This window comes from Battus philenor, unplaced genomic scaffold (genome assembly GCF_028537555.1).
Source record: "Battus philenor isolate CCGP_79_NKW_IND1 unplaced genomic scaffold, ilBatPhil1.0.hap1 SCAF_2, whole genome shotgun sequence".
Taxonomy (NCBI): Eukaryota; Metazoa; Arthropoda; class Insecta; order Lepidoptera; family Papilionidae; genus Battus; species Battus philenor.
In genome coordinates this window covers 1,278,959-1,293,445 of record NW_027181682.1, presented here as the reverse complement: position 1 = coordinate 1,293,445, position 14,487 = coordinate 1,278,959, and the positions used below count along the sequence as shown (strand labels likewise).

Genomic DNA, 14,487 nt, shown 5'->3' with positions numbered 1-14,487 from the left:
CTTCCGGCCGATACCATACTAAGTGATGGTTGAATAATCATCTGGGTGACAGACGCTAGACTAAGTAACGCCGTAGGTGCAAAATGACATCATAATAAAGCAAAAAATTAAAATGTAAATGTAATGTGAAAATATGGCGCTAGAGTGAGAGATAATGTTAAAAATGAAAGAGGATACAATGAAAGAAATTGTAAGGGATGAGAAAGACAGCAAATATACGAAAAGTAAATGAAAAAACAATTAAAAAGTATATTCGCATTGTTTGCCGCATAATTTGCATTTATCAGCGGGCTGGCGGGCGGTGCACTTTATTGCACGACTACCACTGCATGTGCGGAAGTGGCTAAATATTGGTCCTATTCTTACTTAGGATGGACTTCCTCGAGGTAACGCCTGATTCCATTAAATATAAAAAATATATCCCAAAAATGAGATAGGGGAACGAGAGGTCCCCAATAATAAAGACCAGAAAAAAATAAAAAACCTTGACTTTATCACAAATTGCCATGCGGACCCTATTAGAGTACGTAACAACCCGGGCCTAAGCTCCCCAGGGAGCTTTTCAACTTCGCTACCTTAACAGAGGCTTAAACAATGCATCTGTGACCTGCCGCCAAGAATTTATGAAATCTGCAAATACTTGAGCAGCAGTAAAGGTCATGCCAGGCCAATTTACACAAGTTTTTTAAATTTAGATTTCACAAGAATATTTTAAGTTGGGTTTTTTATAGTTTTTAAACGGTTTTATTTAGTTCGACCCGTACGGAATTTATTTGTTTATTTATTTGGTCAAAATTAGAAATTTAAATTTAAGCACCTTCCCGTTGTCAGATTAATCTGAAATTTGGTACACACATTTAATTTAGATGGCAATACAATATAATAAAATCAATAACATTATAAATCTAAGATGGCCGCCGATACAAAATGGCGGATTACATATTTTTCCTTAACCCCCTCAATATGGGGATCAAATGAAAGGGCTACATTAGTAAAACACGATGATTATGTCAAAATTTAAAATTCAAGATGGACGCCGTTCCAATATGGCGGACTAGGTACATATTTTTCCACAACCACCACAATATAGGTATCAAAAAACCGTTTAACTTAAAAGTTTTTTAAATGTATTTATACGTAGTAATAATGTATTGCCGCTTCTATTTTATTGTATGTCTGTGGCGTTCGGGTCGCTCGCCGCAATTGCCCGGATGTCGTCGTCGAACGCGGGCGCGCACGGGGCGGCTGCATCGGGCGCAGGGCGCCGCGCCGCCCAGGTCCAGCTCCAAGCCGAGCTGGCCAGCGACGACGACTGGAATCGCTTCCTGAACCGCGACGGTCTACTTGGTAAGTTACGTTCTTGTATTTCAGCGATAGCTCCGCATTGAACCATATAAGAAAGCTGAAATAACGGAGAAAACTATAATCAGAGCTTTGACGCAAGGTAGAATCAGAAATGAGAATCCACTGAGGAACCAGGGTCACTGAAGAATCTCAAAGCATTACTCGTCTAAAGTGGCAGTTAATGGAGCTGAAAGTTCATCAAATGGAAACCAAAAGCCAGTAAACGCAGTGTTGATAAGCCCCTCACTAGTTGGACCGACAACATTGTCAAGGTCGCAGGGAATTCTCTGGATTCGGGCAACGCAAGACCCGTCAAGGTGCAGGAAGTATATCCCTTGAAATAGGCTTTTATCAGGTGATGTAATGATGATGATATCAGTCTTAAGGTCCTGAAGTGGGAACCACAGTTAAGCAATCGCAGCGTAGAACCTCCATCCACAAGGTGAACAGATGATTCTATTAATGTCGATAAAAACACTGGAAGCGGCCAGCATCTCAGTTTGTTCAGCAATGGGCGTCCTTAGACTGGAATGATGATGATATCAGAGATAGACAACCTTTAAAATGCTGTTTAATTAAAACAATTCACTCATATAAACAACCTTCATCATTTTCAACGAGTCCACATCTGGAAATAGGCCTCCATATTCCTAACAAGACCAATTGGAAAAGACTTTCAACTAATGTCATACGATAACCTCTCTAAAGTCGTCTGTACACCGTACATAAATATTATCATAAATATATATACAATAATATGTTATAAATGAACTATGAACCAAACATCATTAATACAAAATCATTCACAATTCTTTTAATAGTGTTAATAAATATAAAATAATAGAGTAAATTAAATATATGTCGATAATGTATAGAAATAAATTTTTCTTAAAGAAACTTTTTTCTAAGTAACACCAGCTCTATATAGATTATGTTTATGAATGAAAACATAAAATAATTAATTGTACCAGTCGTGGATGTGTACACGGAGTGGTGTGGGCCGTGTCTGGGCATGGTGGGCAACCTAAAGAAGATCAAAGTGGAAATAGGCGGCGACGATCTGCATCTCGCAGTGGTGAGCTCTGAGATTTGACTCCCAAGTTACCCAGGGAAATATATCACGAACGCTATTTTTTCCACAGAGTATATAAAAAGTTCTTTGCTTTTAAAAATTTTCACTATTCACAACCATTTACGTTTTTTTTTTAATCCTTTATAGGCAAAGTATTTGACTTCTGTCTGTATAGAAGAAACCTATTCACGCTTGTCTTGAAGACTCCTAAATTATAATTGGCTTTGGTTGTACGCAGTATAAAAGTGTTAGCAAAACGCTTAGTGCGGAAGGAATTTCAACCGTGTACGGATGTTGTGAATCCGTACATCTTCTTGTATGGTCGAAGAAAGGATGTGGTGGTTATATATATATATATATATGAGTGTGTGTGTGTGTGTGTATATATATATTACGTATAAAGTATTTTAAAATAAAGTACATTAAATACTGATAAAGGTATCTTAATGTTCTTTCACTAAATTTCATTTTAAAATCACTAAATTTGTTTTGTTTGCCAAATATCATTAGATATCCCTTCGATTGCACATTTTGTAAAGCTTCTATCGTGTAGTTGAAGTAGAGAAACAATATCCATACTGACATTTTTCAGTGGTTAAATACAACTTTTAGGTCTTACATCAAAATTGATTTATATTCTTTACGTAATATTATGTTTTATTGGTTTCATTTCTGAATTATTATTTTTTATTCTATTTTTAAATAATTTTTATTATTTAAATTTTTTCACACTAGTTTCACATATTGTTTTACTATTACCTCATATATTTTTGTGTATAATAGATACATATAATACGATTATATTATACTATTTTTTATTATCTATATTTCTCTAACCGAATGCTTCCCTTAATTAAAAAATAAACTAACTGTCATTAGTGAATTTAAAAAAAGTTTTGATTTATGACAAATTTATTTTTTGACTTTTCGCGTAGTTTACTAAATAGAAATGTCCGGATTTCAAAATTGCTATGTAACTTTGAGATTTATATGTTTATCTGTGGTGAATTTAAAAGTGTGTTCAATGTAATTCACAGATAATACGTATGAATTTTTATTGCTTAGTGCAGTGATCGGCTAAATGATAGACAAAGTTCCAAATATGAAAATTACAGCAATTTAAAAAAAATTGGAAGCCAAATCAGATGCAGACTAAATAAAACTAAATTTCCTACGAAATAAATATTAATAATGCGTTTATGTCACCTTTGAAAATTCAAGTGTCAAATTTGTTTGTTGCTGTTTTTAATTTTGAACATGTTTCGAAATTGACATCAATAAAACAACTTTTAAATTTAATCATGATAATTTTCTTACTTGAAAAAGATTGTTCATATATATATTTACACCCAACACGGGTTATTTTAGGAACTTTTATAATTTTTTTTCTTATCAAGTTTTTTTTTGTATATTCAGACCAGAGCCGTACTTAAGGAGCCGGGGGCATATTCGGATCTAAAGTCACATTTTGCCAACTGCCCTAGTGCATATATCAATAAGTGAATTGCGTGCAACACATATAGTTCTTTAGTTATCACTATATAACTTTGGTTACAAATGATCGTAATATGCTTGCAATTTTAACTGCCATGCCAGCTGTCACTGTGAGTTTATAACGACATCATTTTAAACACAGATAAGACCATTTCGCTTAACACTATCGCACCGTCTAATTTTACATCTACCAGGGGAGACCAACCTGCGGCTCGCTTTCCGTGTTCGGTTTTTTGGAAGACCATTTTTGTTTTTACACTAACACCATAAAGCACTCATGTAAAGATTTTATTTCACTTTAAAACACGTGTAATCCGAACATCGATCAGTATTAACTGATTAGCACAGTGATTCCCAAAGTGGACGACCCCTAGGGGTCTATGACAACCTGCAAGGGGTCTACGTCAGCGAAAAAAATTTGGGGGTCCATGAAATGAAAATGGGGATCCACGATAGTGGATCTCAACACATACACTGATAGTACCTATTTACTTACATCATACTATCTTATAATATCAAAACATTTACATTATTTATAAAAGTACCTGTAAAGTAAAAAATTATTAATATGTTACGTATATTTTACATAACAGATACAAAATTTTATTTTGAGTAGTTTTAATTTAAATTCAATTAATAAATGTATAAATTAACATGTGTTTTTAACACTAAACTTCACTACAGTTAGAAATTTACAGAAAATCAATATCAGGTAAGTAGGGGGTCTACCCAACACGGAAAAACATGCCAAGGGGTCTACGACACAAAAAAGTTTGGGGAACTCTGGATTAGCATATGAAAGAATTGCTGTAAAGTGCTGATGTATAACTTTATTACTTATATAGATAATATATAAATTGAGGTAAATATAAAATGAACAATTTTTTTCAGGCGAAAGCTGATACGATAGACTGCCTGAAGAGGTTTAGAAATCGAAGCGAACCTACATGGATGTTCATAGCGGTAATTACTATTTTTATATTTAAGTAACTGACATTTATTTAAATAAAGTAGGTTTTCGTTGTTTTGCTTGTGGATACACAACATTTATTTAATGAAATCAGGCGTGACCTCACGGAAGTCCATCCTAAGTAAGAAAAGTACCAATATCTAGCCACTTCCGCACATGCAGTGGTAGTCGTGCAATAAAGTGCACCGCCCGCCAGCCCGCTGATAAATGCGTATGCGGCAAACAATGCGAATCACGCAACCGCCACCGCCAAACTACTCAACACGTGTTTCACCCCTCCACGGGGCATCTTCAGGAGTTATGTTACACCGATTAGTGGCAATCTGTGTTTGGCACTAATGTGGCACGGAAGTGGTCCTGGTCCTTTTCTTAGATACACAACATTGTTAGGTGTATTTATTGGTGCGTAAATAAATATTGTTGTAGATTTTCCAACTCACAATAATCCATGTGCAAAATCATATAGTCTTTTGACTACTTGGTATACATATCAAGTAGTCTTTTGACTACTTGTCTTGTCTTGTCTCAGCGGGCTGGTTTCCGCAACCAAATGGCACTGCGCTTGGACTTAGTTAAGCCATCCTAACTCCTCGATAAATCCCAGAAGACCCTGGGATGTTGCCGGCATCCCAGGGTCGGTCAGACACCTTGGCGATCCGAGATGGGTAACCCTATAGGGTGCTAGCCTCGTACACTGAAGTAGTACGTGAGGAGCAGTCTCGTCCTCCTCCAGGCACGCTCTGCACAGAGGACTGTCCGTGATCGCCTAATGTAAATAGATGTTTGTTAAAACGACCATGAACGGTCAAGGTCCCTGCCACCAAGCGCAGATGGGGTCGCGGCAGCTAAAGCTGGCAGCTTACGGTAGGCTTTGCCTCTTTTGCTTGTCGGCACTCCTGATGGGTCCTCCATTGCACACTGTGGTGACTTCTAGTACGCACCGTTACTAAAGACCTGGTCTCAGGGCCGTAAGCGATCATGCTGGAGCCCCTCGGGCCAGCTCATCTGCAGCCTTTGGAACCGCTATGACATTTTATCTACTATAGTGTAACAAGGTTGTTACTACTTACCTCCATTAGACGTCTGTGATACTCATATATACCCAGAGTTCATAGTGTGACTCTTAAGTGCTAGTAACCCCGCCCTACTGTATATATATATATATATATATATATATACTATGCGACATTTGATACATTTGAATTTTGATACTGGTACTATTAAAAAAATATGTATTATTTCGAAAAAGCTTCACTGAACACCGACAAAACCTCAAGAAATCATTATAATGTACATTCATATATAGTGTGCATTGATCACAATTTTTATTTAATATAGTACTACCGGATTCTAAATTAATGATTTAATTAAGAACAAATTAGCTGGAAACCTGATAGTAACACTTTTAACGAAAATTTTACAATATTTTTTAAGTCGTAAATCAAATATTGATACTAATTCCTAATACTCTAATATATAATCTTATATGAAATATGAAAAAAACATTTATTGATATTTTTTTCTTGAAGCTTTAAATATTGGATAAAATATACACAGTTTTATTCATTAAAAAGAAAGGCACAGATAAAATGCTGCATTGGATTTTATAATATGTTTATCAAAAATTATTTCGTGTTATAAAAGATAACCCTAAAGTCTGTCTAAATAAATTAGCTTGCTACCTATTCCACATATTATACATATAAGTATTACAAAACAGTTTTACAATAAACTTGTTTGAAATATCGATTATAAATATTGCCATATAAATTAATCGACTATTGCTCAAAGAATAAAGTTTACAATTGAATGTACATATGTGCATATGATAATGGTTGGTTGGTACGGATATGTACGAAATCGACCAAACACTACCAGCCGACAGTTTCATTGTGTTAGTTATGTGTATACACCATTTACACGTGTGAGTTATTGAAAGAAATTTGTACTTTTTTTTAATATAGAAATATTTAAAAATTGCATTGACTCAATTCGAACGGGTGTGCCTAAAATTCCATGTATTTCAAATTGACATGACCGTTAAGATATCTATATAGTTTTGCGGTCATTGAAATAATAACATTTAAGTGGATCGAGCACAGACTCCCCCTAGAACCTCCGAGCTTCACTACCTTAAACGAAGCCTTAGACAAGGTGATCTGCGCTCTTCATTCAGCTCTTCATTAAATCAGCTGAATCTGCAAATGCCACTAAAAATACAGCATTTTTACCTGGAAATTTATTAAAAAAAAACTGCTAAATATCATCTCTAACATTTAATAGAATCAGGCGTTACCTTGCGGAAGTCCATCCTAAGTAAGAAAAGGACCAATATTTAGCCACTTCCGCACATGCAGTCGTAGTCGTGCAACAAAGTGCACCGCCCACCAGCCCGCTGATAAATGCGTATGCGGCAAACAATGCGAATCACACAACTGCCATCGCCAAATCACTCAACACTTGTTTCACCCCTCTACGGGGCATCTTCAGGAGTTATGTTACACCGATTAGTGCCAAACACAGAGTGATGAGATCTCTAATATTGGCATTTACTAAAATCTTACGTTTTATAGTAAAAGTAGATTAATAAAAGAGAGTCACCAGAGAATAATTATTCAGGCGGGACAACTGGTAAACGTCGTGTTCGGGGCTGACGCTCCACGCATCGCCAGAACTATAGAAGAGGAGTTACGAAACGAGCAATTGGTCAAAAAGGGGGAGAGGGAGAGACCGAAAAGAGCACCTCACGAGCTCACTCCACCTGAGCAGGTAATGATATAGTACAGTGATTCCCAAAGTGGTCTATATCGACCCCTAGGGTTCTATGACAACCTGCAAGGGGTCTACGTCAGCGAAAAAAAATTTGGGGGTCCATGAATTAAAATGGGAGTCCACGATAGTGGATCTCAACACATACACTGATAATACCTATTTACTTACATCATACTATCTTATAATATCAAAATATTTACATTATTTATAAAAGTACCTATGAAGTAAAAAATTATTAATATGTTACGTATATTATACATAACAGATACAAAATTTTATTTTGAGTAGTTTTAATTTAAATTCAATTAATAAATGTATAAATTAACATGTGTTTTTACTTTAAGTTTTTAACACTAAACTTCACTATAGTTAGAAATTTACAGGAAATCAATATCAGGTAAGTAGGGGGTCTACCCAACACGGAAAAACATGGCAAGGGGTCTACGATACAAAAAGTTTGGGGAACTCTGATATAGTATTAACATCAAGCAACCGATAGAAGCGCACTGCGAGGTCACTAAAATCTTCATTCAGCGCCTTTAAACTTACTAAAATTTTACAAGAGGAATAGTTTTTAACTAGTTTAACTAGGCATATGTCTCCTCCGAACATATCTATATGGGTATAAATGATAACCACACTTAGCAAGCGGGTTGGCGATCAAAGTGTGGTACAACACGTTGCTTCCCATCTTAAACTTATTTATAAGTAGTTGCAATCCAGTATAATTAATGCACAGCATGAGCTATATTTAAGACTGTATCTTAGAAATTGAACCTGTGACCTACGATCTTCAGTCTCAGTGCTCAACCACTACCTACCACTGCTGAACTTGACTCTTGTAAACAGTACAGATAAGTAAGTACAAAATAAACTGCACAAATAACTAGTCAATTGATAATAGGAAAAATAAACTATAAATAGAATAAGAAAAAAATAGTATTGTATTAAAAAAGTCAAACTCAAAAATAAGAAAACTGTGATATAAAAAAAATAGGATAAGTAATAAAATAAAGAATAAAAGAAATGTACCTAGCCACCTAAGAGTTATAAGATGATAGAAGGAAGGCGATGAAAGCAAGAAGGAATGAAAGAACAAAATGAAAGATATTGAGAAGGAAAAAAGGTAAAAAGAATGAAAGTGAGTGAAGAATAAAGATAAAAATTTGAACAACTTATTTGTAAACAAAGACCCTGATCCCAACAAATTAGGGGTACGAGAGGCCTTCAATAGCGGGGGCCATAAAAAAACTTGACTCATGTTATAGTATACACTTTACGCGAAGATTGTACTATCGTTTTCTTTTTGACAGACGTCAGATTTCATCTCGTTAACAAAATGAGTCACTCCAGCTTTTTCATATGATTACACAACAATATTTAATTTTAGCAGCGTTGAACGTTCATCTAAAAGTAGAGCAGACTTTGTGAAGGTCGTTAAAATATGCTTCCCACAGGCTGCTTCCAAAATATTGGAAGTTTTTGGAAAAAGCCTTTGTCCAGGCGTGGAAGTCTCACGAATCCTAATGACATTTACTATAAGGAGGTGGCGGATATGCGAGAAAAGCTGACGAAGGAGCGCAAGGCGCGCGAGGCGGAAGCCAGGGAGGTAGCACGGAGGGAGCGGCGTGAAGCACGGGCCGCTCGCCTGGAGGTGTTCTTCTCTGACGTGTGCGCAGCGCTTGTCATGCCGCACGCACAGAAGCACCTGCGGAAGGTAGCTGACGCCTTGGAACCTTACGGTAAGTGTTAGACAATACTATATATATAAGGGTTGAGATGTCGCACTGTATTGATATTTTATGTGATCATAGTGGATAAAAATATACTAGAAGATTTTTACTACAAGAATAAATACTTGTAATTACTATTAAAAAGAAGTGAATAAATACATTTAAAAAACTTTTAAGTTAAACGGTTTTTTGATACCCATATTGTGGTGGTTGTGGAAAAATATGTACCTAGTCCGCCATATTGGAACGGCGTCTATCTTGAATTTTAAATTTTGACATAATTATCGTGTTTTACTAGTGTAGCCCTTTCATTTAATACCCATGTTGAGGGGGTTAAGGAAAAATACGTAAACCGCCATTTTGTATCGGCGGCCATCTTAGATTTATAATGTTATTGACTTTATTATATTGTATTGTCATCTATATTAAATGTGTGTACCAAATTTCAGATCAATCTGACAATGGGAGGGTGCTTATATTTCAATTTCTAATTTTGACCCAAATAAATTCCGTACGGGTCGAACTAAATAAAACCGTTTAAAAACCGTTGAAAAATCAAGTCATTTGGTCATTAATTCACGCCCGCGGGCCGCAACGGTTCTTCGACTCGGGCGTGAATAAACGCCCGCGGACGGAGGAGGAGGGGTGTTAACTATGCACCAAACTATAATTGTTTGTGTTAACCTTTGTCCAATTTACCGTTGCGTTCAATAACATGCTTTCAATTGGTCAAAAGATTTTTTTTTACTGTCCCAACACTGAACCCCCGACAGGACTCTGAACGGGTTAATAGAAAGAGAGGCTTAATATAAAAATATAAAGATATCATGCATTTTACCTTTGAAGCCTTCCTTCCACAGAACATTATTACCAACCAAAGCAATTTTCCGTATTTTATTCTCGTCATAATTTTTGATTCAATTGATAGGTGTGGTGATAGCGGACAAGTGTCCTCTGGTGGTGGGGAGACAGGGTGCTAGGCTGTTGGGCGCGGAGGACGAGGAGATGAGCTCGGAGGCCGTCGCAGCGGTCCTTGCCGAGCGACCTGCACTCGCTCTGCTGCTCAAAAAACTGCCAGACAAGGAAGGAGATGTTATTAGTATGATATATTTTAATACAATTATTGCTACTACTTTAATATTTAACGGACTTTACCATGGCACGTATGGTTAGCTGTCAAAAGAACTTGCGGGTCGATATAGCAAAGCAACTCCTTTAATAACACTTTTAAATGCAGAACAAAACTAATTTATACAAACTTACTACGTTATGTTACGTGGTACCGTATTTTAGAGAGAGTATGCGTGATTATGATACCTTACGGTAACTTACCGTATTTTAGAGAGAGTGTGAGTGAGTATGGTACCCGGAATCTAAGTACATTAGGGACTTCTCGTAAAACCTCTGTCTTGGATTCACATGGTCAGATTTATTTAATTACTTCCTTCTTAATATCTCTCACTCGTTATTCTTTCATTCTTATAGATTTCTTTATCTTTATTATTTCATCTACTGAGGTCTGCGTGCTGGTGGGAGAGATCGTAGTCTGGTCTTTTCACTGTTACATCAGACAAGCAATTCTTCGAGCTCTCTTGGTTTCTCTGCGGTTCTTCTCTTGTCTAATTCGATCACGCAGTGAAACTACCAACATAGCCCTCTCCATTGCTCTCTTAGTGACTTTGAGCTTTCTCATGAGGTCCGTCATAAGTGATCACGTCAACAAATATATATAAACAGAAATGATAATGCCGTGAAATTCTCTCACCAATAAATCTGGAAACTTCTTTTAGAATCCTTTAATTTATTCTAAAGTACAAGTCTTGAATTATAAAAGGAGAATAATGGAAATTCGTGCAAAAGATCATAAACTTTTTGCTCGAATTCGTCGTTTGACATTTAAAGATCTCGCTGATAGAATTGAAATATCATTTGGCTCAACTCAAAGCATTTTAGAGATAGAGTAGATAAAAACCGAATCGAAGATCTTGAAGGCTGTACAGGAAAAAGTCTATCGGCTAATGCAATGATTATAATATAGCATATAATAATCATATGATGTTTACATAGCTGCAAACATATCTCAGCACCAACTTGATTTTACAAATAAATAAACAGCTGAAGCTTTCTTACACTGGAATTATCTTCTTGCAGGTTTGTCACGTTGTGCACTATTCGGAGATGGTAATGAGCAGACTGAGGGTCCACAGAAGAAATATCCTTGTCAAGAACTACGCGCAGACAACCTGCCCGGCCTATACGTACCGCGGGACCGCCACCAGAGAGCTGCAGCCCTGGATTTGCTATTCCCAAAGGTTTTATTTACTTTCTATTTACCTGTCTATGTCTCTCTCTCTCTTTTTATTTATATATACATAGACAGAGAGAGAATTCATGACAATTGATCTTTGAACCAACTGTCTTGAATTCTTCTTGTATAAAGATAGGTTATAAAAAATTAACATCAGTAAAACCGTTCATCTATACAGGGTGATTATTTGAAGGTATAGAAGCTTTACTTATTAAACTTTTACAAATCATTTAGAATCATTTGGTAAAAATTAATCACTCTGTAGCTCTGTTGTACCGCGACTAGCCAATAACTTACTAAGTAGTCTGCATGAACAGTTAGCAAATGAAAAAAATAATTTTCTTATTTCAAATCATGTCATTATTAGTTCGTTTGCATTATTTATTAGTTCATATTTAAATTAGTTATTTTTTCATCACACACAACATTTTGAGGTTATGAAACATGACTATATTTACCACATGTCATATGTATTTTAACACGTTTTGTTATAATAAACGTATCTACCGTGTAAAGAGTTGAATTGACATTTACACCACAGATGGTGAGCGCGCTGGTGGAAGCGCCAATGCCACCGGAGCCACCGCATGTGGCGCTGGTGTTCGGTGCGTGGCAGCGGCGCGCTGTGCTGTCCGCAGCGCAGCGCTGCCCAACGCTTCTGCTGCGCTACGGGTTCTTCGCAGACGGCAACCTGCAGGAACCACGGCTGCTCTGCAAGACTGTCGAGCAGTACGAGGAGCGCTTGGAGAAGGACTAGTCAGTTTAAAGCTTTTAATTCTGCTTCAATCGTCTGCTAGAATCCCCGGGAATAGATTTCTTCGCTCTTTTTAGAACTCTATAGTTTCAGTATGCGTTGACAGATGGCGCTAGTTGTTCGATAACGTATAAAAGGGCCACCGCGCGGTAGAATCGACATTAGTAAAGAAGACTCCACAACGACACGACATATGTGTAAACTACGACTTTATCGTTTTTCATCTTTTTTGTCTCCTATTATTCTTCTATTATCTCCAATTTCCTTTCTATTATATCTCCTATATATTGTCTTAAATAGACAGAGCAAAATATTTCTACAGTGTCCTTATTGCTATTGGTACTTCGTTCCTTCTGTCTTCTATATACAATTGAGGAACATTTGTGTTGTGTTTCTTGCCGCTCCTTTTCGATGCATATCTGTCTTCCTAATGCTATGGTAGAATATAATACTGTGATCTAAAATGAATATGAATTTGTTAATAAAATGTAAATTCTTTATTTATTCTTCCAAATCAGTTTCATCCCCTTCAAAGTAATCCCTGTCATATAAAACGCACTTTAGCCAACGCTTTTTCCTATCGAAACAGTTTGAATAGTATTTTCCCTGTAAAGCCTTCAAAATCCTTTACGAATCGGTTTTTATTTCCTCAATCGTGTCAAAACGGCGTCCTCGCATTTGTCTTTTGAATTTGTTGAATAGCTAGAAGTAACACGGAGCCAAATCAGTCGAATACAATGGTTTCGGAACGATATCAGTCGAGTTTTTGGTGGTTTTTTTTTTTTCAAAAAATTCTGCGATTTTGGCACCAATCCATACTTGACGTGTTTAATAAAAAGCACGAGTAACGTGACGTGAGTGAGATAATTAAAGGTTATAGACAGTCCTACAGACCAAGGGAAAAAAATTACCTGCTTTCCTAATACCCCGGAATTTTAAATAACAATCACACCTTACTTTTTTATCACAGTATATATTATATTATGACAGAGTAAATATAATATACATCGTTTCTTTTTTCAATATTTACATCATTTCCAAAGGATCGTATTAAAGCTAAACTTCTTCTATCTTCTTTTACTAACTCTTCTACTGTTTATTATTTTTTGTCACGGCAAACATGGCTACCCCAATGAAACCATTTTAAAACACAGCTGTGAGACGATAGTGCTGATGGTGGCGGTGGGTGTTGCGGATCCGGCGTTGGTTGAGCCCGACGCTCCTGTCCCTGATGGACCTCCTGAAGAACTCCTGACCCTGGGGCCGCTGCACGTGAGCGCAGACGCTGTAATAGGAGAACAGGAGTGTGCACGGTTCTTTCCGCCCGGATATAACGAACCAGATGTCAAGCCTAAGCCGAAATCAAAGAAAAAGAAGAAGGTATGTTGTTGGTGTTTGGTTTCTCTTACTGAATATCTGTTATTACTATTTTGGTTTAAACCTTAGGCGTAGAAACACATGTTCTCTATCCTAAATGAATTACTATTGGGTAGTAAACTTCACTGTGACTGTTCCATACGGAACAGCATCACGGAATGCTCGTATTTATGAAAGTTACATGGCTATATTCATATCTATGAATAATATTGTAATCACTCAAATATCCAACAACAATAAAGGAGGCCGCTTAATGTAAACACCATCATTTTTATTCATATAATCCGTTATGGACTCTCTGTGTCCACACGCTCACCAAGACACATTGTTCCTTTTAATCCTAATGACACAATATTTCAGAAGCGTCATGAAACGAAAGATGAATTGGAAGATGATGGCAAAGACGCGGTCGTAGAGACAGTGGAGGAAGATGGCGAAGCGAATGGAGAAGACGACGGCGGCCGAGAAGTCGAGGACATCGGTGAAGGAGACGGGGAAATAGAGGGAGAGGATGCAGAAGAAGAGGCAGAAGAAGATGACGCTTTTGTTGCGGATAAAGCAACCTCTCCGCCGCCAGCAATTGTCTAGCTTTTTGCCTTTGAAAATATATTTCCTCTATTGATATTTCATAGTAGAGGACCCTAGGGGTAGAGAGATTCTAGA

The 14,487-nt window shown here is 36.7% G+C and overlaps 1 protein-coding gene across 1 annotated transcript; it reads left to right on the top strand.

Moving 5' to 3' along the window:
* The first annotated feature begins 1,211 nt into the window (after window positions 1–1,211).
* Window positions 1,212–14,412, top strand: LOC137922518 (thioredoxin domain-containing protein 3 homolog). Its single transcript, XM_068765564.1, has 10 exons — window positions 1,212–1,347; window positions 2,316–2,419; window positions 4,802–4,873; window positions 7,500–7,649; window positions 9,196–9,394; window positions 10,314–10,484; window positions 11,537–11,697; window positions 12,235–12,449; window positions 13,602–13,827; window positions 14,185–14,412. The coding sequence occupies exons 1-10, from the start codon at window positions 1,212–1,214 to the stop codon at window positions 14,410–14,412; spliced, it is 1,662 nt and encodes a 553-aa protein (XP_068621665.1).
* The last annotated feature ends 75 nt before the right edge of the window (window positions 14,413–14,487 follow it).